The sequence below is a fragment of the Gobius niger genome (genome assembly GCF_951799975.1).
Source record: "Gobius niger genome assembly, chromosome: 14".
Taxonomy (NCBI): domain Eukaryota; kingdom Metazoa; phylum Chordata; class Actinopteri; order Gobiiformes; family Gobiidae; genus Gobius; species Gobius niger.
Genome location: NC_136865.1, coordinates 18269973 through 18297104, shown reverse-complemented (window position 1 = coordinate 18297104; position 27132 = coordinate 18269973). Strand labels below are relative to the sequence as shown.

General features: G+C 40.4%; 1 protein-coding gene across 1 annotated transcript in view; it reads left to right on the top strand.

Annotated features, from left to right (window-relative positions):
• LOC306974403 (CUB and sushi domain-containing protein 3-like) overlaps window positions 1–27132 on the top strand; it is a 383839-nt gene that overhangs the window by 327235 nt on the left and 29472 nt on the right. The window contains exons 47-58 of the mRNA XM_079571635.1: window positions 4132–4212; window positions 4744–4857; window positions 4941–5129; window positions 5803–5961; window positions 8110–8298; window positions 10105–10290; window positions 11113–11307; window positions 12450–12623; window positions 14537–14710; window positions 20743–20916; window positions 23158–23343; window positions 24517–24690. Coding sequence (XP_079427761.1) covers window positions 4132–4212; window positions 4744–4857; window positions 4941–5129; window positions 5803–5961; window positions 8110–8298; window positions 10105–10290; window positions 11113–11307; window positions 12450–12623; window positions 14537–14710; window positions 20743–20916; window positions 23158–23343; window positions 24517–24690 — 1995 coding nt within the window. The remainder of the gene's footprint in view (window positions 1–4131; window positions 4213–4743; window positions 4858–4940; window positions 5130–5802; window positions 5962–8109; window positions 8299–10104; window positions 10291–11112; window positions 11308–12449; window positions 12624–14536; window positions 14711–20742; window positions 20917–23157; window positions 23344–24516; window positions 24691–27132) is intronic.

Here is a 27132-nt window from a genome sequence, read left to right as displayed (position 1 = left end):
AAACCTCCACCGTGGACCAGCTTTTTGTTTTCAGCCCAAAAACATCAATCTTCAAACACTTTTCTGGGCATCCATCTTCTATCAGTGTTAAGTGTTTTTCCTTGCCTTAAGAAACTGTGGTTGCCTCTGTGTTTTTCAAAGCCATCAACATGTATCTTTGTTGAAATTCGGAGGTTTTTTGGGAGGCTGGATATAAGGGCGCTGCAACTTTTTTTCCGCCCCTCTTATTTTCTCTTGACAATTGCTTCTTTTTTTCCCCTTTTTTTTGAATAACACATTTTTACATGAATGGTCGCTAATGAGTTTCCACAGTGGAGTTTCAAGATTTTACTGCACAGTTTGACACCCATTCCCCTCTGTCTTCTCTCTCTCTCAACATACATGTAGATGATCCGCTGTCCCTTTTGTGAATAACATATTTGTCTTTTCCTGAAAACTTTCTTTTCGCTGCTTTTTACATCAACTTTTCTGTCTTTTTTTAGACAGGGCTTTACTTTTTTTTTTTCAGCGGCTGACATGTTGTTAATGAATTTTCCCTGGCAGCTTTTAACTGTCAGCTGTCACACTCACACAGGAACAGCGCCATCAGATGGATTCAAGTTTATTTTAAATTCTGGTCTTATTGAGACATGTTGAGCTGGGATTGGCAGAGGAGATGGATATGAAAAATAGGCAGCGACGTGAATAGCAGCACATGTAGTATTTATTAAGGCAGAGAGGCAGAGTGGGTAGCTGTTTGAATGGACCGCAATGGAATTTAAATCACAAAATTTCCAATTTGCCATTTAACCTCTTTTTGCCCAGTGTGACATTTTTTAAATTTCACTTCTATATTGGAAAATGAAACAGTATGTGACGTAAGAAGAGTGAACCATATTCTACATCAGGATCATGATTAAGTCCCAGTTCTATCCTTGAAATATGTTACTCTTTGTCTTTCTGTGTTACGGTTTCAGTCTAAGTCACGTGTGTCAAACACAACGTCCGAGTTGATTTAATTCCGCCCCTGACTTGTAGAGCATACGTTTCTGAGAATGTTAAAAAAAAGTAAGTCTCTAGCCCATTCCTGTGCGGAGTTATGAATTTTTAAGGAAATAACCAGAATGCTCATTCCAGCCACTCGGGGGCAACTTAAATGAAAAATAAGGAAAAAATTCCACACATGTCCAGCAGAGGGAACTGACATATTAAGAGACTAGGATATAAACAGCATATCATAGCCTTGTGGTAAATGGTCAGTCTGCCCCAGGGCGCCTGTGGCTACAATAGTAGCTTACCACCACCAAGTGTGAGTGAATGAATAATGTTTACAGTGTAGCACTTTGAGAAACTTCTGACACAGGCTTGTAAAGCGTAATACATGTGTAAGCCATTAATTTTCATTACAGTCCTATCGGGCTTTTGACCAACTCAGCACTATTTTTAAATCACAGCTCATTATTATTCGTTCATTCGAAAAATGTTTTCTCAATAGTATTTTCCTGTTTACATTATATGTGGCCCGCGCGCCGGCGAGGGAGCTGAATTTTGGCCCACGATCCAAATGAGTTCGACTCCCCTGATCTAAGTCCTAGAATCCAGACATTTTCAAGAAATACATTTGAAAATGTTTGATGTTATGGAGGCAAAAATGACTAGTTAAAATATACTTATTTCATTTCAAGCACTCAGTTTTAGTATTAAGCTTTGGCCCACTTTTTTTTTTTTATTTAGCCCACAGATAATAAAAAAAACAAAGTGTAGTAACAAGAAAATAAGTGAAGTGCTCTAATATGAAATCATTGAAGTGACAAAGGAGAAAACATAAAGTAAAATGTTTGATCAATCATGAATTGCAATAGAAATAAATGTGTTCCCTCTGTTTCTGTAAAATGCTAAAAGAGACACTGTGTTTTAATGCAAAATAGGAACAGCACAAAGAGAATTTTAAAAACACATTTTTCTAAAATGGCCTTCTGTTAGTGCAAACTGTCTTGACAGCTCTTGGCGAAATACAACATTAATCCATTATGCTGTTGTATTTACCAGGGACAGGGGACACATCTGCACATGTCAGAGGCCCAGGCAGCAACAGGGGCATGCTTTAGAGGCATTTCCATTAAATCGTCTGGTTGTCTTTCCTGCATATAAAGTCACAATTCCTTTCCCAAAGTTACTGTTACAAGTTTTCCCCAAAACTTCAAAGGGCATATAAGCAAGATCATCTTTTTAAAATCTTTTATCATATTGCAATTTGTTCATAGTAATAACATACCTGTAATATGATTTAATGTCAGTCTCACAGTTTGGAATAATCCTGCGCACTTTGGTAATTTGTTCTTCTAATGGCACAGAATAAAGAAGCCTTTAGGGAAAAAATGAAGCCCTCATATTGTTTTGGGCATGTTTATTTCCCCCTGCTGTCAGTGGAAGGAGATCCAACCAAACCAACTGCCACCAAAGCCCTTGAGATAAAGTGTCTTTCCATATACTGACTTCTTCCAGGTTATATAAAACATTAAAATTTTAAAGAATCAATGTATCGTCAAAGAAAAATGCTGAGGAGTCACTTGTGTTCATGGCATGTCTGCTATTGTACAGTATTGGGCCATTATTACACTGCAGAGGTGGGATCATCCTCCTGTACTTAAGGACATTTTACTTCAATATAATACAACATAATAATTCCAAGCCCAAGTAGTGAAGAAGATAACTACCTGTGTAAAAATGCAACCGCTTTTACTCTTTCAGTAACAACTCCCATTATTCTTACTGGTGTGCCACAACCATTATCGGCATGAAAGAAGAAAAAAATCTATAGACTACTCACACACAAAAAATGTGTTCACAAATGTCACTTTATAATCATTTCCATTCCTCGCATAGTTTGCGCATAGAACAATACCAATATCATAGATTTCCCTGCTTACGTTGCTGCTGCTAATGTCAGTGTCTGGACAGTGGAGACAACTGCTACTTTGAAATCCCAGATCAATCCTGCTGTGTACATCAATGCTCAGTTTACCAATGTTTATCTGTACACTTCCTCTGCATCTCCTGTAGGTCAATGTTGTGAATGTCATTCCTTTCTCACTTCACACGTTATTGCTGTGGACACACGGCTTCGGAAATGGCCGGGAAAATAAATGTCCTAGAGATCAATGGCTGTGATGTTTTGCTGTTGCACATATACAATACAATAAGGCACAATGGAGGAAACATGGGTGTGTTTACATGAGCCCACACATACCCCGGGGCTTTGATATGCATGACAGCAGCAGATACTATTGGCAGGTCTCATTTTCATAGTCAATTTCATCTTGACTCATAGCCGACAGCGCTGCCTGCCACTCTATTCTCAGTCTCTCACTTTCCATCTCTCGCTCCGTCCCTGTGTTCTGACTGATCTATGGTCATGCAGTTGTATTGATTACAGCCCTCAGCTCAGCGGCTGTGAACTCGCTTCCTCTTTATGATTCAAGGCAGAACCGTGACCGGGAGCGCGACTGTTTTAGAGTGCGTTTTAGCGCGCTACGTATTACCACATGAACTTACACACACAGTTCTGGATGTTATTCTCTAAAATGAACTGAGGGCCCAATCTTGTGTTTCTAAACGCAGACTGTAGACAAGACTTTTGCGCAGGCAGGGGGGCGCTCTGTACAATCTTCAGCTTCATACTTGGGCTGTACAGGGGCTGGACAGACTCCCATGGCGATGTTATGCACAGCAGTGGTCCCTCCCAAGCTTTTCCTTCTACAGACTGTACCAGACTGTAATATTTTTTGCTACTGTGCCCCGCACTATTTAATACCACCGCTAGAGAAGGACCATCAATATATTCTCTCTCTCTCAGGACAAGGACAATGTTGCGACACTCTCAGGCTACTGGTGAAAGCAATGGCGCACCGTTTTTTTGAAAGCAAGGTACCAACTTTGCCTTGTTGTTACGCCAGACGGTAGATTGGGCCCAGGAAGTCAAAATGTGCTTATTCATAAAACTTACAATTAACATGCATACAGTAACTTTGGCCTTGTGTGCTATTATTGAACTCAAAGGATTTTGTTTAAGGCCGTTGTTTTGTAACTGACACTGATTTGTTGCTTTTAAACTCATCTCCACATTTTTCTTCCGTCTTGTGTGTGTCCTAGCCTACCAATTACGAGTGTGCCAGCCTCCTCCTGAAGTGCCCAATGCTGACATCCTGATGGAGGACGGGGAGCTGGAGATAGGTGAGTTGTCCTTCCGTCTGACACGCTGCTCTCAATTTGTGTCAGTTTGATGGAGCATGAGAACTGGCCCACTTGTTACTTTTCCAGTCGCCTATGGCCGAAGTTTATCAAATACTATCCCTAGATGCACTACTCACTGTAATGGTATTCACTTTTTAAATATTTAATGACACACAGTGGGCGCAGGAAGTCTTTATATCCTTTAATATATGGCTATGTTATTTTGTTGAAGTCTGATACATTAATCTTAAACCTTTCAGAGAAATGATTTGCCGCAAAAAGGATACCAGATACTCCTGCAATTGAATACAAAAGCTTGATTATCAGGCTATACTTATGTGTTGTAGCGTGATTGCTGTGGAAATGTTACCAATAGAATTAATTTGTATGAGGCGCATTGAGTTGTCTTGTGTATGAACTGCGTGGGATAAATAATGTTGCCTTGCCTTGCCTAGTAAACGAAAGAGATCTTAAAACCTAGTGAAACCACCTTGTGTTGCTCTTTTTCTGAACTTAAATTTGATGTAACAGGTGACATCATCAGGTACAGATGCCATCCTGGATTCTCACTGGTTGGGAGTGAGATTCTAACCTGCCGTCTTGGAGAGCGACTCCAGATGGATGCCCCGCCTCCAACATGTCAAGGTTGGCAAAACTTCGATGCATGCACTGCACTAACCAAACCTGAGGTAAAGACATTAAATGTATATGCCTGTGTCTGTCTCTAGTTCAATGCCCTGCCCACGATGTGAGATATGACTCCTCCGGTGTCATCCTGAGTCCTGGTTGGCCGGAAAGTTACCCCAACCTGCAGATGTGCTCGTGGAGTGTCACCGTGGAGAAGGGCTACAATGTCACCATCACTTTTGAGAGCTTCCACACGGAAAGGGAGTTTGACGTGCTGGAGATCTTTGATGGTAAAGGCTACACAGCATAATGCATGGGCTATAGACTGTAAAAGGAGTGTGCTGCAGGACTGTGGTTCCATCCAAAGTTTAAATGGACCAAATCTGCAGTGGTCAGCAAGTGGCTCCTCTTGAGACAGGACAGTCTGTTACTGCCAAAGTAGAACCATTATACAGCTTTGGCATAAGAGCCCTTGGCAATTCATGTTTGACTGTGACTTGACAGGTGATAGACTGTATTATTTTTATGCTTCCTAAAACTTTTGTCAAAAGTTAACCTGCTAGCTGAAGGTACCATATGAGTTATAATAAGACTGAGTTCCAATAGTATCTTAATTGCTTTATTGGCAATGTCGCTGTTTATTAACGGGCTGTAGAAGCCAAACAGTGTTCTCAGAAAAACCTATCCCATATGCATTCATCTGTAAAATAGATGGTGGACTACTGTAGAACAATGGAATAATCCTAAATTTAAATGGACTGGGGACATATCCGCAGTGGTCAGAAAGTAAAGCAATGTATAACAAAGTGACCAAAGAACTGAAAGTTAATTGAGAGTTTATCTTTATCTTTTGGGACTACAAAGTTTTGCATAAAGTTTGCATCACATTTTAAAGTTCCTATTCTGCCATGCTTGACAAAATCCCACATTATGTTCCCTTCATGTTTTCTCTCATTCCCGCAGGTCCCACAGCCAACAGCCCGACATTATCCACATTGAGCGGAGACCTGCCCACTCCCTTCAACCTGACCACCTCCGGTCACCAGTTTTTGGTCCGCTGGTCCTCTGACCATGGCACCAACAAGAAAGGCTTCAAAATTCGCTATGTTGGTGAGTACCAAAGTATGTATCCAATCTTATCTTACTACTTTACTATATCTATTGCATGGAATAAAGACAGAGACAGACAGAAGGTAATTGTATTTTGTAAGTGATAACATGCAATTTTGATTTATGTCGAAAAATGCATTGTAGTGAAAGTGGCCAGCTGATTTATGTAACCCACTTCTGTCTGTCTCCTGTTAAATGAAAAGTGCATTGTAGCTATATATTCATCAACACGAGCACAGATGTTGTTTTGCAGCTAGCATCGCGTTTCAGTAGCACCTGGGCTCGCTACACTTAACGCTAAACGGCTGGGCTTTAAGCACCTTCACTTCCTATAATGGCGTCTGAGTGCTTTATTCAAGGGCATTCCCCGTCAAGCGTGTGGGTGCCGTGCCATATTACATGCATCGTTTTGCTTATTCTCTCCATACTTGTAACCTTCCGGGCTGAAGGCTGCTTCCTTAACCTTTAATTCACCACTGGCCGGTGTGATGAATTATATACTCAATAATAACAGAAATGCCTCCCAGGATGCTCCAACTCCGTAACCTTTTTTTGATAGCTTTGATTAATGCGGGCATCTGCACGGAAAAAAACATGTGTTGCAAGCTGGTCCAACTTCAATGGCACTTTCTGAGCCAAAAAAGAAAAGGAAAAAACTACTCAAGTCCCAGATACAAAGTGTCTATGTAATTATTGTGTGTGTTACAGTTATTAGAAATGAATGAAGTTTGTTGTCGTGGGAAAAAATCCCCTTAATCCTCAAATACGGTGAAGGAGAGAAAACTGGACGAGACCTAAAGAGTCTTTTCTTGGCCGCCTTCCAACACACTGGTTCAGTGATAGTGCCACTTTCCGCGGTAATCATTTGCGTTTGGCTCCAGCACGCACTGCTTTAGAAATATGCTCTGTCAGAGATCCCTAATTGGGAAGAAGTGACAAAACCTTATTGACTGGCAAATGTCTGCAATGCTCCATAGAGGGAAAATATGTCTAACCATTAAGCCGTGTGCTTTTATGATATTGGGACACATAATAGACCAAATTATTGTGCACTATACAGTAAAATGAGACAGCCGGCCCTTGTCAACTGTAATCTTTGAATAGCACTACAGAATATTACCCTAAACAACTTCTCATATGCAGTTAGGCCAGATAAACGATTTGCTTCATCACACGGGGTCTTAAAGCTATGCCAACCCTGCAGCGAGTCAGTCTATAGAGGGCAAAGCAAACTTTTCATTCCCACTGCCAGTTGAATCAGAATAAACTTTGTGTGGCTCCTCGCTGCCAATATTGTCCTTAGTTCGAGATGAATGCATCTAATGAAGTAATGTTTCATAAAGTAATTCTTCAGACATCATCTTGGCAGTGCATCTGGTAATATCCACAGTACAGTAATTATTTTTATTGATTATTTAAAAAGCCCCTTTTACTTTATTTGGCTCTGGCTCAGAAAGCCGCAAGGTGGATTGTAATTAGTCGAAGCATTTTTAAGTGGCGCTGGTCAGGTGTAATCTTCATAATGAAAGGCTGGTAATGTGCGTGAACCCGAGGCTTTTTATCTTCTAATAGTGCCCAGAAAGCAATTGTCTTTGAATGCACACTGTGTCCTGTATCTACTGCAGAGAGATACATGTTTAACCTTATGTTTGTGTAAATGTGTTGCTTCAGTATTTCCACTCGGTTGGGTGTTAATAAGCTGTTTATTTTCTGTCAGTTTCAAATTTGGACGTAATTTTGCTGGAGTTGTATTGTCATAGTAGGAGCCAAATTGGTAAGAAGGATAACAGGGGTGGCTGCAGCTCATGAGGTAGATCCAAAGGTCGACGATTCAAAACCCAGCCCTTAACATTACTGCTGTTGTGTCCTGTAGCAAGACACTTGACTCACAGTGTCCAAAATGTCTGTGCACACTGGTTTAACATTGTGTGTGTGGATTGCTGGATGGTTTCGTGATGCAAAAAGGTAGAAAATGTATTTGACTTTATCATAACTTTACTAAATTGCAAGCCCTTACTGTTTGTGTGTAGGTTTTACACCATACACAAACATTTGATACGGGAAAAAAAAAATGGCTAGCTGTTTAATACTTCCCTTTTGCCATTACATATGTGTGCACAGTATTTAAAGTCTCTATTATATAATTTTCCTTCTCTTCAGCACTCTACTGCTCCACTCCGGACTCTCCACTCCATGGCTCCATCTCCTCTCAGAGCGGCGGCCATGTTAACAGCGTTGTACGATGGGCCTGTGACCGCGGATACCGTCTCATTGGCAACGCAACGGCAACCTGTAGACGAACACTAAAGGGCTACCACGCCTGGGACTCCCCTGTACCTGCATGCCAAGGTAATGCTGGTGCTTGACAATAACACTTAGATAATGCTAGCATACTAAAGCTGGCGTAAGCAACATCAACCCTGACCCCGACCTTGTATGGCTCACACAACAGAAATCACCTGTTAAAGGAACAGGCCACGTTTTTTCCATACTGAGATATGTTCTTACCTGAGCTTAGATGAGTTGATCTGTCTCGTCTTTACACGTGTGCTCAGTCATGTGGAAAAAAACAAAGATGCTGTAAGTTGGAAGCGACCAAGCTCTTCCACGTTTTCCCTGTTTAAATACGTTACAAAATTTAACATGTCGATTTTCTAAGCGGATAAAAAGGGGTACTATATTGTAAGGCATAATAACACCTTAGGAGCACTTCGACGTCCGCGCAGTAATATCTTCAGAATTCTTTAGGAGTGAAGATATTACTGCACGGAGGTGTTATTAAGCCTTACATTATAGTACCCCTTTTTATCCACTTAGAAAATCGACATGTTTGATTTTGTGTAACTTGTGTAACTAGTCACGTAAACCGTATTTACATAGGGAAAACATGGAAGAGCTTGGTCGCTTCTAACTTCATCTCCGTTTGGATTCATAGGAATATACTCGGAGGGGCTAAATGCTAACAACATCTTTGGTCTCTCTGTATGGAAAAACAGTGGCCTGTTCCTATAAAATACAATACAATCACTTAAAATATTGTCAGTTTCTTGTAAGAATTCCTGGAGGAGGTCCCTCAGATCACATATGGGGGAAGATACTATTATGTCCATAGCACTGCTTGAGTTTGGGCACCTGTGGGGAGGCTCATCTGATTATGATTAGGGATAGAAATTGGCCTGCAACTGAGCAAGTTTGCCTATCCTCCCATAAAGCCATCAAGATTGCTGAAAATATGTTTCTGTATTATGGTTAAAATTATGCACATTTAGTTTTGTTTTTGTTTGCTAACTTACTGGTGATTGAGTTGGAAGTCAAGAAGATTTCCCATTACTTTGACTTGATTAATCTGCATAGAAAGTGGATTAACTATTGTGGAAGATATAAGGGTATATTATGCAATCACAGATAAACTTGACGGCCTTAGATTGCAGGTCCAGGAATTTTTAAAGTATATCACACGATGGGGCAAAGGTCCTTGGACTACTGACAATTAAGGCTTCTGTTGTGATAAGAACTAATTACATAAAGTTGTGCCCAGTCAGAGTTTGTAAAGGCAGAAGTTCTAAGGTCTGTGTTAACTAAAGCGGAGTGTCCAGCATCTGTTCTATAATTAAAATGAAACAAAGAGAGAATCAAACACATGGGAATAAACAATGCATTTATTTGGATCACGTAAAAGCCTCCCTTCTGTTGGGCTCTGTACTTGACTGCTTTTTAAAACCGCTGCCATACATCAAGGAGTAGATACATATTAAATATTTGATGTGCTGCTGTCTAATCCCACACATCAAATACCCGCCAGGCACAGCTCCACGCAGTTATTGATAGAAAGTCAAATGAAGGATGTATAGCATATTGTCAACACTGTGCAATAACACGCTGCCGTGCTTTACTAACCCGACTTTTTAAAGCCCTGCGGAGCAGCTTTCAGCAAAGTGTGTATATTTTGCTAATGCCTGATGGTGCTGCTGACTTCCCGTGATTGGGTATTTTTAGTCCATAACACAAAGAACTTAATCTAGCCTTCTGCTAATTGTGTACAAAACGTTCAGTAATATTACATCTCCTTGGAGGCAAACTAAGCTAACAAAGCGATGGACTTGTGTTTTGATCATCTTTGACTAACCCTGGGCTGTGACTGCATTTCTCCTGCAGCCGTGTCATGTGGCGCACCGAAGGCTCCTATAAACGGGGGAGTTTTAACAGCTGATTACTCCGTGGGAACAAGAGTCTCCTACTTCTGCAACGACGGCTACAGACTCTCCAGTAAAGAGCTCACATCGGCCATCTGTCAGCCCGACGGGACGTGGAGCAACCACAATAAGATCCCACGCTGTTCAGGTACAGGAAGACGGACTCTGGGGTTTGATACTGTTGCACCATTTTGGGATTCTTACTTGTATTGACCAAAGCACTTCACAAGAGACCGTTTTTTAACTCAGGCGTGGTTAGTTACCTACCGTATTTTCCGAACTATGGACAATATGAAGAAAACATATAGAAGTCGCTCCGGAGTATAAGACGCACCAGCCTTGGTAACTACCCGGGCATGGAGGTGTAACTGCACCGTTGACAAGCCTCTCCCGGCAGCACGTTGTTCAAGCTCCCATTTGCAAACTCGTTCCTTTAGCTGTGGTCATCTAGCTTTTAGCCCGCGATTAGCTTTTTTTGTTTTCTTCGCCTTCTTCGCCTGTCCCTCACAAGTTTCTCGCCCACTCCACACTTTCTTTATGCCGCTTGAGTACCGTTTTTTAAATCTTCAGTGGTACATTAGTAGCAGATACTGGTACTCAAGCCTAGAGTGCCCTCTGGCGACTGTCAGTGTGAAAATAACAAACATGAGAAATTATATCTTTTGATATATAAGTCGCACTTAAGTATAAGTCGCACCCCCAGCCAAACTATGAAAGAAAGTGCGACTTAAAGTCCGGAAAATACGGTATGTAGCCACAGCTGCCCTCAGAGTAGACACACATCTGCACCATCTGATCCTCTGACCACCACCAGACACTCACGCACACACCACTCATACAGGCTGCATGGTCATTTATATACTTGTGGTACTGTGTAACTACTGAAAGGATGAACGTGTCCGACATGTTTTTTTTTTAACACCGGTTAAAGAAGCAGTAAACATTGATTGTTTTACTTTACCTTTTACAGTTGTCGTCTGTCCAAGCATCGGTTCGTTTTCACTGGAGCACGGTCGCTGGAGGATTGTGAATGGCTCTCACTATGAATATGGTACCCGCATCGTGTTTACATGTGATCCTGGCTACTACAGACTAGGCCCTGCACACATCCAGTGCCTGCCCAATGGGGTTTGGAGTTGGAGGAATGAGAGACCTCATTGCCAAAGTAAGTAGACAGCTGTTAGCTCCTATAGTACATCCAATTACCAGTTAGTTGAAAGGCTTCACATTGCGAAAGGTTATATTCCATCTTTGTGAAAAAGTAGAGCCAAAAACGAAGCATCCATCTTTTTTCATGACTAATAATAACACAACTTGACTTTATCAGTTTCCGGATTTGCAGTGTTAAGTCGCTAAATACCAAAATACTATTAGAAAATAAAAACATCACGCTTCTGGATTTGTCTGCCTCTGGTATTAAGTGGATTTAGTGACGGCCGAGTATTAAAAATAATGAAAGCGCATTGAAGTGACTCTGAGCTGCTGTAAAGGCTGCTATTAGTACTATTGCAAGATAGAAAACTGGGACAAAACCCACTGGAATCGGTGGGAAATTTCAAGACTGACTGCTTTTAGCATTTGTCAAATTAGTCAAAATACAAAGTCTTAGTATAAGTTATAAACAGTTTCGTTGATGTTGTGGTTTTCTTTCCCAAGTGAGCTCTTAAGCATCCACCCTATCAATAGAGCAGCAAACAGGTATTTTAATAGTTTGTAAACATTGGTATTTGGACCATACACTATGACACTGATTTATAGCGCATCAAATTCGCACCAATGTATATTTTGTGATTTTGAAGAGACTACTTGATATGATTTATGTTGTACTTTATTTATAAATAACCCGTTTTAGTGGCTAAAATTGAGTCGACAACAAAGACAATTAGAGTTGTTCTGATACCAATTCTGCTTTTGGCTCTTTTTTCAAGGTATAGTCATCAGCAAGTACCTAAACGAATTTGTCGATCTGATTGTATTATTACCTAATTCCGGTAAATTACCCACAGAAGTGAGCTTGATTACATGCTGAAAAAGTGTAATAATCAAATAGAAAGCATTCATGTTAGCTCTTTTATGCCGTTGTTCATTCTTGAAAGCGGAGGTAAAACTTTTGCAGAATTGTGCTCAGACTTTGTTTACTACTATAATATTCACACCATGTAGTAGTGGATTGGTGCTCATTATCAGCAACTATTTGTGTTGGATCAGATTGAAAAATGAAATCTCTCTCCAAAAATAGTCCTCAGTCGCAGTCCTAACAGTCAATTAACTGGTTCTAAATGGCCTGTTTCTGGCTGTGTGTTGCAGTTATCTCATGCGGGGACCAACCATCTCCTCCCAGTGGAAAGAAAATCGGCACACAGACCTCATTCAGCGCCACGGCCATCTTCACCTGCGAACTGGGCTTCATGCTGGTGGGCTCGGCTGTCAGGGAATGCTTGTCATCTGGGCTGTGGAGTGGAACCGAAACACGCTGTTTAGGTTCGTGGCTGCTGTTAATGTATGCATCGATATATACGGTCTCCACTTACAGTAATGTGAAAAGTGCACTTTGGGCGCGGGTATGAAAAGGTCACACAGTGAAGGAGTCTGTAAGTGGATTTTTTTTTCCTTCTTTTTTTTTTTTTTTTACGTAAGCCCTAATGAGGGCTTGGATATGAAGAAGAAGAAGCTAAAAACCTTTCATCTGCCTTGTCCACGACCTGAACACAACTCTCACCAGACAAAGCTCTTCATATGCAGATGTGGTTTAAGTTATTTCTCTCTGGGGGTAATACAAGTGTTGATGGGATTGGGGGGGGGGGGGGGGGGGGGCGTCTTCTATCTCCCCCTGGTGTCTCTGACCAGAAAACCACACTTGCAACTTCCCTGCACCGGGTCGGAGTCACCAATACACACTAATGGAATCACGAAAGAAGCTAACAGGCAAACGGGCTAAGCTAACTGTGGGCTAGCGCCACTTAAACAGTATTTGCAGTCAAGTTTTAGTGAAAAAAATTATGTCCATTGTGCAACTGGATGTACAATATCCCTCTCTCCCTTTGTCTTTTCCATCAGTGTAGTATTTACTCTTACGGAAAATTCATGAGTAAAAAACCATAACATACTAAGACACCTGCAGTGGCGCTTTTGACCTCTAGGGACATGAGTTACTTAGTTCTGCTTTAAATTAGACAGTATGAAAGTTTCAAATGCGCTGCAAATAAGTTGTGTTTCCCAGAATACAATATAAAGTGCGATGAGATGCAGTTTATTAATGAGGAAAAGTTCAATAGAATCTAGCCTATGCTGATTTAAAGCTGTGTCGAGAAGTGCATCTTTCTAGTTAAGTAGAAAACGCTGTGTGATGTCTGTTTGTTGACATCAAAAGCGATAGTACTTTACCATCACATTGCATTTTGATCACAAAGTTTAGTTCGTGGAGGTCTGAAGTTTTCTAAAGTTGAACAACATACTTTAAAGAAGGGTACTTCCGTGATGCCCTTTAACTTCATAATCAGCGAAAAACACTGCAATACAAAAAGTGAAATGAGCTAACCTTCTTTACGTGCTGTGCCTATAAATGTTTATACAAAGTGCTAACACAGGTGGTACATTGAATTCCTTATCTACAGTGAACAATCAAATGGATGCAAAATCTCTAAGACTCACTTTTACAAAATGACTTTTTATCTTGTGGCAATATCCCCGAAACAATAAAGCACCTCATTTTGGCCAGCCAAGAGTAAGGTCGACTCTGCTGTTTCCTCATTTCTTAAAAGCTCAGTAAAACTTTGAAATTAGGAGGTTTAAAGAAGACTTTGTCCTCATCATATTTTGTGAACGTTACACAGCTGTTTCAACCTGGCTTTGAATCTTTAATGTGGTGGTATAGATTTAAGTAATTTCCAGCGTCACTTAAGCTTGAAAATCTTCTAATAAAACGTTTTTTTTTTTAATGTAAAAACAGCAGCTTGTAATACAATAAGAACATGGTGGATCGAAAAAATCATAGCAATACATCCATATAGGCAATCAATCAGGCAACATTTATGTGACCAGTGGCAGCTACTAAAAAGAATATGCATAAAGCAGTCTGCACCATGCTGTTCCGAGAAAAATGTCTTTACCAGGAAAAACAAGCGGAATGGCTTGTTGGCAATTTGTGATGACAAGATTAATTCACAGCATCTGCAAAAGTGCTAGCGTGATATCTGATCAAAGCATTTGGTACTGATTTACAAATTCTTAAAAGTGTGTGGTCAGATCACTTGAACATTACGATACATATCCTGTGTAAAGCTGTGATTAAGTTAACTTAATTCCAGTGTTTTGTTAGTAGAATTGTAAAAACTGCCATTCACCGAATGGTTCAGTTTGACTCTAACCTGTTTATATGTGTGTGTGCATTCCAGCTGGTCACTGTGGCATCCCAGAGACTATTGTGAACGGACAGGTGATTGGAGAGAACTTCGGTTACCGTGATACGGTGGTGTACCAGTGTCTTCCCGGCTTTCGGCTAATAGGTTCCTCGGTGCGCATCTGCCTCCAGGACAACCAGTGGTCTGGACAGCTGCCCGTCTGTATACGTGAGTACCACAATAGTTTGTCACTATGGACTCAGAAATTAATCAAATTTGGCACTGACCGGACTGAACACATAACTTGCCAAAGTTAGGGTGTTTTCACACTAGCACTGTTTGTCGACCTAAAGGGGTTCTCGACCTAAAAGCGACGCTTTAAAGATTTAAAGAGCAGCTCCCGGATGAAGTGAAAGACGTGTTCTTGGAGAGTCACCCGTCTACCTCATTGTATTTAGCCGTAAGGGATGATGATGTGTATCACCACATTTACAGACCTCTGATAGTTTGACATCCTTTGTCATCCGTTGTCTTATGGTGCAGTGTTTGGGGCAAATGTTAGATAGTGCAATGGGAATGCAGACTGAACTGAAGGCTGAAGTAAATATAGCTGAAACTGGTGCGATCACGGGCCGGTGATAAAGCTCTCCAGCATGTGTGAAACTGTCCTTGGAGGGGATCTACTTTCTTTTGTATGTTATTTTAAAGTGAATTAATAAATCAGATACAAGTTAGGTTATGCAAATATATCCAAGAGCCCTTGTCACCCTAATGAATCAATAATAGAGGTTCAAAAGTTTGCTAGAAAACATCGTTTTGCATTTAGTTAAAAATGTACCATCAATAATTTACTTTTGTCATGCCCTCAAGCAGACCAATGTGATACTTTCTAAATAATAATTGTCCAATATACTTTTGTAGCACTCTGTTCTAGTCTTTTTGAAATTTTGAAGAAAAAAAAAGGGATTTAACACTTAAAGGTGCATTATGCTACTTTTTATGTTAAAAAATAGTTGCCATTTGTGTGTATTTAACCTTGTCGTGACCCAGCGGCTGTATGAGTGGTGAGCATGGCACATTTACTTTCCATCACGGGACGCTCCAGGATCAATTGTTTGGAAGGTTTTCGCTGCTGACGGACCCTCTCACCAGAAACCCTGCAAAACATTTGATCCTGGAGCGTTGTAGGGGTCACCGTGAGCAAAAGTAAAGGCAATGCTGGCCACTAATACAACCACTGGGTCACTACAAGGTCAAATACTCACAATTATCAACTCTTTTTTTTCCGGCATAAAAAGTTACATAATGCACCTTTAATGCAATACCTTGTAATCAGTTTTGTGCTCTATTTTGTTTATGTGTCATTATCATAGCATTTTGTTCAGTGCTGCCTTTATTCAACTAAATAATGTATTATGAGATATCATATATTATAATAATAACATATAATATCAAATGTAAGAACTGATTATATGACTTGTGTCGGTAAGTTTTAAGTTTAAAACGTTATCAAATTTGCATTAGTAATTTGGGCGTTTTAGTCAAATAAGGCTAGCAAAGCATCGCTCAAAGTCAAGAAGAAAAGAGTGAGAAATCCTATTGCTTCCTGTGCCTGACACAATTCTAAATCCAATTTCCTTCTGTTTAGCTGCCACGTTTGGTCCAAAGATTCGTCTCTTCTTGATTGAAGGGAAGACAATGTTCAGAGCCAAATAATATATGCGCCCACATTCATTATAAAACACCAAAAGCTTTTTGTGTTGCTTCTGCCAAAGTGTCCAGAGTCTTTTCCCAGTTAGGCATGTGCAACACAACATTACATTTCTTGGTGGCTTTTAAGTAAACAAGCTGCACTCTGGCCAACCTTAGACTGATTGTAGCAAAATGGCTGAGGCTATGCTTCTGGTGCTACTGATAAACTGTAGTTAATTTGTATTTGAAACAGAACCAACATTAAGAAACTTTAATTTAGGAATGACCTGAGAGTGTGTGAGAGTCGTACTGTGAAAACTCTTGATCTCGTCTCTGTGGACTAGAGATTTTGTGGATTTGCACCAAATGTTCCGCTAAATTTAAAGGTCTGGATCGTGAGTATGTTTTGCATAAGATAAAGAGCCAAGCATAAGGATAAAACAGAAGGCTTTAGTTTGTTTGGCTGACTGCGGATAGTCTAAAGTTGCTCATTTTTTAAGAGCAATTGGAACAGTTTTGAAAGCAACTGGCACGGTTAAGCACCAACGGAAGTGATGGTGATTATTTATTTCTTTTTTTCTGGAAAGTCAGGATTGACTAAAATGAAGCTTGATCTGTATGTTTTGCTTGGAACAGTTGAACTATTTTCCTTAAAACAATATAATATTTTATGTTGATGTGAGCCTTTTCAAAGCCTGCCATTAGGAAAATCATTTCAGACCATTAAGAGGTGATGTTGTTGTGCAATGGTGAACAGAATCATATACTGTACAGCCATTCATGTCCACAGTGAATAATATGGTGAGTATAGCTAGGCCTGTCACAAATTCAAATTTGAAGTTCCAATTAACTTCTATTATCTGCTATTTATCAAACGATAAGTCGATACAGTAATCAACGTGACAGCTTTAAGTATAGCTCTAATAACGTACAGTATTTGCTGTTTTACTCCAATAAGCCTCTGTATTATGGGCACTGACTTAATGCACAAGTAATGGCTAAGACATATTGACTACCATGTTTTCCGGACTACAAGTTGCACTTTTTTTCATAGTTTGGCTGGGAGTGCGACTTATACATCAAAATATATAATGTCACGTTTGTTATTTTCACACTGACAGCCCCTCGAGGGCGCTCTAGCCTTGTCTATCAGGCCTACTTACTTACAGAAACTTGTGAGGGACTGGCAAAAAGCAATGAAGAAAAGCAATCTTACTGCAATGAAGAAAACAAAAAGAGCTAATCGCTAAATGCTAGATGGCAACAGCTAGAGTTCACAAATGGGTGCTTGAACAACGTGCTGCCGGAAGAGGCTTGTCAATGGTGCTGTTACGCCTCCATACCCAGGTAGTTGCCAAGGCTGGTGCAACTTATTCTCCGGAGTGACTTATACTGCAAATGTTTTTTCTTCTTCATTATGCATTTTTTGGCTGGTGCGACTTATTTATTTATTTATTTTTATTTATTCATTTGAAAAGGAGGGACAGTACATATTAATGAACATTTTCACAAATGTAAATATGCCAGATTGTAGCCTTAGGCTTATTTCCATCTGCAGACCCCTGGCAGGTTGGTGTTACACACAAGTTAGTAAAAACATACAGAGACACTATATACAGACTATGTACAAAGAGACAAGGATGAGAACAGTGATCACATCATGTTATAACAAACGATAACAAGAGTGGACAACAAAGGACAATATAGAAAATAATGGAAATGCATCGACTGTATTGCACAAACCCCAATATTGCACATGCCCTGACAGACCTGATACTGCACTGACCCATATTGCACCATTGTCTATTTTATATCTGACCCGCATTGCACTGACCCCTATTGCCCAACCCATGTTATACTGACTCTTATTGCACAACCCGTATCACACTTCGCTTAAAGTCCGGAAAATATGGTAAGGCTAATGCTAATATCTCCATTAAAAATGAAAGGCTTTCTGTAAAATGTAATCAACCAAACTGCAGCCATGTTGTTTGCAAACACTATCAATTTCCTGCAACATTCACAAAAAAGCCAATTATCACCCTGGTTGTAGCTCATACATGTTTGGCGCTCATCTTCGACACTTCTCTGTTTATGTCTCCAGCTGTGTGTCTTTTTGTCTTCCTCTCCCATTGAGTTTTTATTGGGGTTATTCATGCTGGAGTTATTGAGGCAAATCATTTTACAGACAAATTATACTGTAATTATGGAGATGAGCGTCTCTTTTTTTTTTTTTACCACACAAACGTCAAATGATGATTAGACAAACGGTGTGTGTGCGCTTGTGTGTGCCTACAGCTGCGGGGCACGCTGAAGGTGTCGGATAAATTTGTATCTAAAGCGGCAAACAAACTTCTGATTTCAGAGATCACATATATGCAACAGTACCTTCTCACATGAAAATATATTAGTCACAAGTTTCTTTCTTGTTTCCTTGGCACCAAGCAAAAATTCAATGTATAGTGACCAATCTAGTCTAGTTTTGCTGCAGTTGGTCTAGGTCTAGGTTCAGCATTGTAAACTGACGACCTGAATATACTGAATGACCAGTATCTCTACCCTGATATTGCAGGTATATTCCACGTTGATTTCAAATTGTGAATGCAAGATTTTTACTCATGGATTGGCCACCACAAAGCCCAGAACTTAGTAAGATTTGTAAGATTCTTTACCCTTGTGAGATAGGAATATTTTGTGGCTCAATGTTAAGAGCATTTCTGACTTCGAACGCCATCGGTAATAGGTCTAAGCACTTACACAACATAATAAAAGAGACGTACTTCACCACAGTGCTTTAGTTTTCAACTTTTCAAGGCATTTTGTGCGTTGTTTCACCTTTGTTCATAGCTTTTTAGCTGTACAGTGCACTCGCACACGTCTCCCACTCCGAGCTAACAAGGGAACAATTATGCACAATGGGTATTAGAGGACGCACACACACCCACATAGAAAACCTTCAAGACTGAGCAGCCGAATATTTTACAAGAAGCGTGACCCCAAATTGTAATCCCAGCTTGATGGTCTGCGTCCGCTGCTGTTCTCATAAATATTCATGGTCCACTGTAGGCGCAGATATTTGGCCTGAATTTAGAGAACTATGCAGCATCTAATTTTCATCTCAAAATGAAATCATGCTATTTGCTTGGTTCGCTTTGTGAGGGGGAGTCTTAGAAAATCGTGTCTGTAATCGATCGAGGAAATGAAGCATTGGGGGAAAAGCATTTTGTAAAATTGAGTTTAAATTACATCAGTTCTTGAATGAATAATCCTGTATCTGGTTTTGAATGAGCTTTAATAGGGCTTTGAATTTATTTATTAAAGGCATGTGATTTGTATACAGTGTTAGGCATAAACATCGTGACCACAGACAGGTGAAGCTATCCATCATGGCACCTGTCCAATTTGGGAAATTTGTCCTCGGTAACTGACCCATCCTTCTATGCCCCTGGGGAAACATGTCAGTTGCAATGAGCAACCAAGAGCAGCTCCTGGTCGAGACAACCTAGGTGTAGGATTAGTACCTGGTAGAACATGCAAACGAATTCAGCCCAGGACATGCCTTGTATAGGCCACCAGTTGTGACTTATACAAGGCAGCTAGTATAATTCTGTAGACTAGTGGTTCTCAAACTGTAGTACTTCATTTGGTCTTGGCCTAGAGGCACTTTGAAGGTCAAATATTTTGTAAGACGGTTCCTGATCTGAAAAATTTTAGGACCACCAATGAGTTGTGTTAGAAAGAGTAAGAACAGCAAAGCAGGGATAGACGGTCAAACGTAAAAGATCACTTAAGCCAGGGGTGTCCAAAGCGCGGCACGGGGGGGCCAAAGGCCCTCAGTCCAATTTTTGGTGGCCCTCAACCTTCTTGATGAATCGGTACACATCATCAGAGATCGTCCTTTTTATTTGAAATGTAATAATTATACACAATTTTAACCAAACAACTAACATTTGTTGTGAGAAAGAGCTGGCATGAAGGTTTTAAGAATAAATAAAGGTGTAGGGCACAATTTAAACCTCTGCTAGTCGAAGGTTTCGCGGCACTACCCCCCAATCAGGTTCAGACGGATTTAATGTTTCACATCACACCGTTGTTCTAAGAGGGTATTTTGCCGTTAAAAGGATTTAGCTGCTGTTAGTGCAACTTTAGCATAACATTTGTAAGTTGCTTACTTTCATAGTACGCAATTTCGCAGTTTCTTTTTTGTTTTATTACATCTTGGTTCCTCTGAATGATTCCATAACCCCCACCAGAAGGCAGCATTTGTCCACATTTGTTCTCATCGCGGCTTACAAAACTTGTAATGACGATCTGTTCAGCGTGCTCCTCTGTGGGGGCGTCACCCACAAGAAATGCATGTGTGTGTGTGTGTGTGTGTGTGTGTGTGTGGTGGAAACAGTAGTGTGTGCTGGGTCGAATCGATTCATGGACACAGATTATGGCGTGCGTGGTTGAGCATGTGGATTAGCGCCTTAATAGTTGAATCCTAAATGCTGCAAATAAAGAATAAATGTAAGAATTTTACAAAATTATAATAGTAATAATTTTGTTTTTTGTTTTTTTTATAGCTATAAGTTGTGGTCATCCAGGAAGTCCCATTTATGGTCGCACTGTCGGAAACGGCTTCAACCTGAATGATGTGGTGAGCTTCGTGTGTAACCGTGGCTACGAAATGGAGGGGCCTTCCCGAGCTCAGTGCCAGGCTAACCGGCAGTGGAGCCACCCGCCCCCAACGTGTAAAGGTGGGGAAAAAAGTTAAGTCTTTCAAGCTAACCTTATTTTCCTCTTTTTTGCGTTCTTATCTGAACGATGCCAAAAAAGTACAGGTGAAGTGAAGCGCCTGAACGTAATTGTGGTTAAATAGTTGAAAAGACAAAGGGGTGCATCGTGTACTTCATGTCACCTAGATTTTTTCTCTGTCTTAATAGAATCATTGCGTGTTCAAAAATGAGTCATAGAAATACTGTTGCCATATTAGTTTAGTATTCATGGCAGTTTGACATTCGGAGCTGTCTGATCCAGAGAACAAAATGGCATTTGCTCAAACGATGTTGGGCCTTTGTGGGAGAAAACGATTACAATAAGTGAGTGAAGAAATCCGGCCTTCTTTCAAAGTCTCCAGTCTCAATGTGCTTGATTAAATTAATAAAAGGTACTAGTTCCTGTTTATTATTTGCCCCCCCTCTCGACTTGCCATTTTACCCTTCTGTCATATTTTGTCAAGCTGCCATTCAACAACGACTAAAAGTGCCAATAATTAAACAGACAGTCGCTGTTTATTATGCCAATCGCATCTTCTGTTTTGTTTTTCTGAAGTCTGAGGATGGACTTCAGATCCCAGTGTCTCTTGGCTCGGCCCCACTGAATAAACAGTCTATGATTGCTGTGTAATAAAATCAGGGTTCGTGATTGGTCTCCAGCAATTGCTCCTCAGGCTTTGGGCGCGCTGCCTGGTGTCCATAATGGTGTGGCTCTGAATGCAGTCAAATAAAAAGTGGCGTAATGATAACAAGCCCATCTCCGAGTGTGCCACTTCCATCCACCAGTCTCCAGCCAGACGCATCACCTAAAATGACCCACATCTTCTTGTTATTGAACGAGACCATATGGTTGGTTCCAAAAACATGGATAGGTGACACATTTTGTGCGTTGGCTTGCACGCACAAGTTTTTATTTTTTTTTGTCAGTCTGATTTGCTATTATTTAGACCAGGGGTGTCAAACATACGGCCCGCGGGCCTGATCCGGCCCGCCAGATGATTTAATCCGGCCCTGCCCTGTAGAGCATAAATTCCAGAGTATGTCAAAAAAAAGTACGTCTCTAGCCCATTCCTGTGCGGAGTTATGAATTTTTAAAGAATAACCAGAATGCTCATTCTAGCCACTAGGGGGCATTAAATATAATAAAAAAAAGGATAGAGTTCCACACGTGTCCAGCAGAGGGAACTGACATAATAAGAGCTCAGGATATGAACAACACATTATATAGCCATGTGGTAAATGGACAGTCTGCCCCAGGGCGGCTGTGGCTTCAATAAAAGTTTACCACCACCAAGTGAATGAATAATGACTACTGCACTTTCAGGAACTTGTGACACAGGCTTGTAAAGTGCAATACAAGTGTAAGCCGTTGTCATTGATGAAGCTACAGTCAAGTTGGGGCTTTGATCAAATCACAGCTTATTATTATTCATTTATTGGAAACATTTTCTCTATTATATGTGGCCCGCGACCCGCCATGGGAGCTGAATTTCGGCCCGCGACCCAAAATGAGTTTGACACCCCTGATTTAGACCCTTGTGTTTTTCTTTCTTTTTGTCCATGTCTGCTTTAGTAACGGATAAAATTGAAGTCCAAGTTACTGCTTAGTCCCGGGTTTGGTCCATGTTTAGTCCAGATTTAGTTCAGTACAAATCCTTTCTAGTCCTGTTTTGGGTGCAGTGGTTTTGCTTTTGTCCTTATTAAGCCATGGTTTTGACTTAAATGAGAAATCTGGATTAGACCAGTTTTGATCCTGGTTTGAGGGCTGCACACTTTTTGAATATGTAACTGTGATTTTTCTGATTGGTGGTTATGTTTAAAATTCAGTTCACATTTTAACCATGTCCAGGAGCTTTGTCATTTAAGAGAAGCCTGAAAATGAACTGCTAAAGGATGCAATAATTAATGGATTTGAGAACATGAGCTCTGAGGGTTAACAGATTTTATAAATATTCTAAAACCCAATAGAAACACGTTGTTGTTTGCAAAGTTAGTCTGACATGAGTCCTTTTCTAACTGGTCATGGTTTCACCGTGGTTTGGACAAGATTTTTTTATGTTCTGAAGCAGTATGAGTTCATTCTTTGCCATACTGCACATCTGTTTCTGAGGCCAAAGTCACAGAGGCGAAAATAGTGGCCCTCTTAGGTGCGTCCCAAATAACACATGCCTTTCCATATCTGTTGTGTATTTGTGTCTGTCCTGTGTGTCTGTCTGTCTATAGTGGTCAACTGCTCCGACCCAGGGATCCCCGCCAACTCCATCCGGCAGAGCAAAATCGAACACGGCAACTTCACTTTCGGCACCGTGGTTTTCTACGACTGCAACCCGGGATACTACCTGTTCGGGTCACCTGTGCTCACCTGCCAGCCGACGGGACAGTGGGACAAGCCTCTGCCAGAATGCATAGGTCGGTGTCTGTTTTCTGTCATCATCCGTCCAACTTTTTAGCTGCGTCATAAGTTGTGAGAAATAATGAGAAAGAAGCACAAACGGGCGTGAAACTATTTTTGTAATGAAGTTTGAGTTTCTGAAAATGGAGGTGTCACGCATCAAATAACAGCAGAGAACAATATTTATGACTTTGAAATAGAAACTGCACTTTTTGAATGACTTGCCATTTGCAATGCGTGAAACTAAAGCAAGCATTCATTATAAGAATACAGAATTTAAACACGACCCTTTTCCAAGTATGACTGGTCTAGTGGCACCACCGCATTATAGAGCAGGTCCCCCAAACCGACCACAGGATTAATTGGGGACGCCCAGCTTTCATTTAGTGTATTGAAATATGTTCACACTTTTGCAAAGTGAAAATATAGCTTTACGACTTGACCACAATTACTGTAGCTATCAAGTGAATTGGTGATCTGTAGTGTAAGAAATTTAGGAACAAGTTAACTTAAATATCAACAATTGTAATGAGTGAATTGCACATAACATTTGGGTCATATACTGTATATACAAAGGCACATATGTTCTTTCATATACACCTGCTCTAGCCTATCTCCATTCAGTTACAGGCAGTGCTTCGGTAACACTTTATTTTACACAACCTGATACATTGTACCTAACAAAATATAACAACTGTTATATCTAGTACCTATGTAGTATTTACACAATGTAATAATGTGTATAATACACATTATGTACCTCCAAAGTACTAATACTATTAGTACTTTAGAGGTACATAATATAATATGACCCTTAGGGTTAGGGCTTAAGGTTAAAGTTAGTTTGGTTCTTATGTTTTATTACATTATAACTCCAAATTACAAATACATAGTGTATGTAACCCATAGGTGCAAGTTATTTCCTATTGTTACATAGCACATTACATTGTACTAAATTTGTATCAAGGGTAGTGTAAAATAAAGTGTTTCCATCATTTCTATTATTTTATATATTTTTTCTGATTTACAGTTGCATCAGTCACAGTTACAGTTGGTCAGTATTTAATTCTTTGTGTCTGTCTGAGTCCCCTTAGCCTTGACAGTGCCTTCTCCGCTGTTGTTTGTCAAACGGGCCTTGACTTGGAGCTGTCTGGTCCTGCCTTCATCTCTCTGCCGCTCTGTCTCTCCAGTGGTGGACTGCGGTCATCCCGGCTCTCCTCCTAACGGTGTGCTGAGCGGAGATAAGTTTACATTTGGTTCAACGGTTCGATACTCCTGTCTGGGCGGGAGACAGCTGAAAGGGGAATCATCCAGGACGTGTCAGCTCAACGGCATGTGGAGCGCCCCCATGCCCTTCTGCTCAGGTAACCGATTTAACCTCTATTCAATATACAAGCGCTAAATGTGTCTTATCTGCAGCAAAGACAGATGGACAGGAGTCTAAAATGAGGAGGAGGCGGCAGAGGCTTCTTCAGTGTAGGCCCAGCTGACTGTTTATTGGCTTTCTGTGCTGTAGGTATAGAAGGTCTGGAAGGTCTTTGGGAAAAAGTATAGCAGTTTTAATAATGTTTGCGACTAAATTTAAAGTTCACATTTAAATGAATTTTATATATAGTAAGACCTTGTGTAGGCTTGTGGATATATCATATTTTGTTGTTTGTAATATTATAATACCTACATAATTACTCACTTCCTAAATATATGCTTGGTCAATGTAGAGCTGTGTTGCATATGCACAAAACACGGAAGTGAGACCGGAAGATGGTACAAAAAAATAAGTATATCCCAGCATTTTAAGCCCATTTAAACACCACAGCAGGCAGCAGCAGATGCAGTATTATAAGTCTCACTGTTACAGACACGTTATCTAAGTCCTATTGGCGTCTAAGAGCCTTCCCAGTTCTATTGTGTTACTTGAAGGCCTGTCTATGTACCATCCGGAGAACATGGCTACTTAATATGAAAAAAAAAAGAGTTTGACTACTCTAAAGGCTACATGGAAGCACTGCAATGGTAATTCTTTCCTTGCAATTATTATGTGGGTGTGAGTGTATAAGCTGCTGTGGACATTAGCACATGTCACATTAGCATTAGCAAGTGTGTTGCGATTAGCCTATTTATTTATTATGGGACCAAGGTTGTTCAACGAACATAGTATGGCCTACAGCATGAGCCAATATGATAAATTGTGATTTAAATTAGTCAATAAGTGATTCTGACATAATCGTCACAGTGACTCACCTGCAAACCAACAAACAGGCCCTTTGCTTTTTCGTCTCCACTTTGTGTGAATGTTCCTTACGCTCGAGCTCAACATTTCTCTTTTCCGCTGCTTGGACTAGGTTTTTCAATTTGAAAGCTACAATCCGGGGTGACGTGTTTACATGCATGTATTCATGTATGTTCATTCATCTTTTAACCCTGACCTGAACCGACTACATTATCTCCAGTTCAGCTTTACCCAAATCTAAAAGCTTCTCGATCTGGAGCTTACAGCCTGTAGACCAGAGTAGCGCCTCATTTGAAAGCTAAGACCAACAAACCTGATTGTGACTTTTTTTTTGCGTTGTCACCGGGTTTTTGTCACATTGTTGAAGTGTTTTTGTCGTGTTTTCGTCTCTATTTTGTCTGTTTTTTGTTGTTGCTCTTTTGTCATTTTTTGTCTCGTTTTTGTCACTTTTCAGTTGTGTTATTGTTGCTTTTCCGTCATGTTTTTGTTGCTCTTTTATCGCTTTTTTGTTGCACTTTTATAACTTTTTCATTACCTTTTCATTGAGTTATTCTTGCATGTTTGACTCTTTGTTCAAAAGCTTTCAGATTTGAGTAAAGCCAAACTGGAGAAAATGTGCTCAGTTCAGGTGGGGGTTTAGAGGTTAAAGGGACTAGATACAAGTTGGCAATTTTATACTCAGTACTGCCACCTCAGGTCAAACGTGTAACTGCAGTCTCTTTATTAAGCACTTAGGACCCGAAGTAACAACTTGTGACAGTGCAGGATTTAAGAGGCAGTTGTAGTAAACAGGTCTGAGCTCATTCTACACATTAGGACATTGCTGGAACATGTAGGGGGAGGAAAATACATAATCTTAACATTTTTAAACTCTCTATAGTCTCTTTAACATGCACTGGTTGACCAAATAAATAAATAAATGAAAAGAATATGTCCCAAAATTGGCCTCCCTCCCGTGTTTGCACATGCGCAACCCGACTCAACATTGACCTAACACATAATTCTGAAGTAAGGAATTGTTGATTTTGCTCAATCTTGCCCCATGGCACAGTTTCTTACACTACACTCTAAAACAATGTGTCTCACACTTCATCCAGTGCAGTAGAATAATTTTACCACTAGTCTGTGAGCATTGTAATGCATCTTAAAAAATACACAAATCTCATCAAGATCTTTGTATTTGAAACCAGTAGCACTCTCATAGAACAGGCCAGTATTTTGTCAATTAACAAACAAATTGGGCCCGATCTTGTGCATCAAAACGGAGACAATAGCGTGACTTTGTGATTTTGCCAATCCGGACATAGCACATTTAAGTGGGTGGAGACACACACATTTTCCTCCAACCAGATCGACTCCGTGTCCAGGAGAGTGGTTGTGTGGGAGTGGGGGGTGAACATGTGGTTTTGTTTTGCTTCGCGTTCACGCCAAGCGCGGGCCGATCCGCGCCACAGCGGACGCTGTAGCTCTTTTTCTCTAGTGACGTGAACATCGTTTAGCTCACGATGGGGTAAATAAAGTTTTTAGTTTGACCTGTGAGAGCCTAAGGCTTAAGAAAGAACGCAAGACAGCGCAA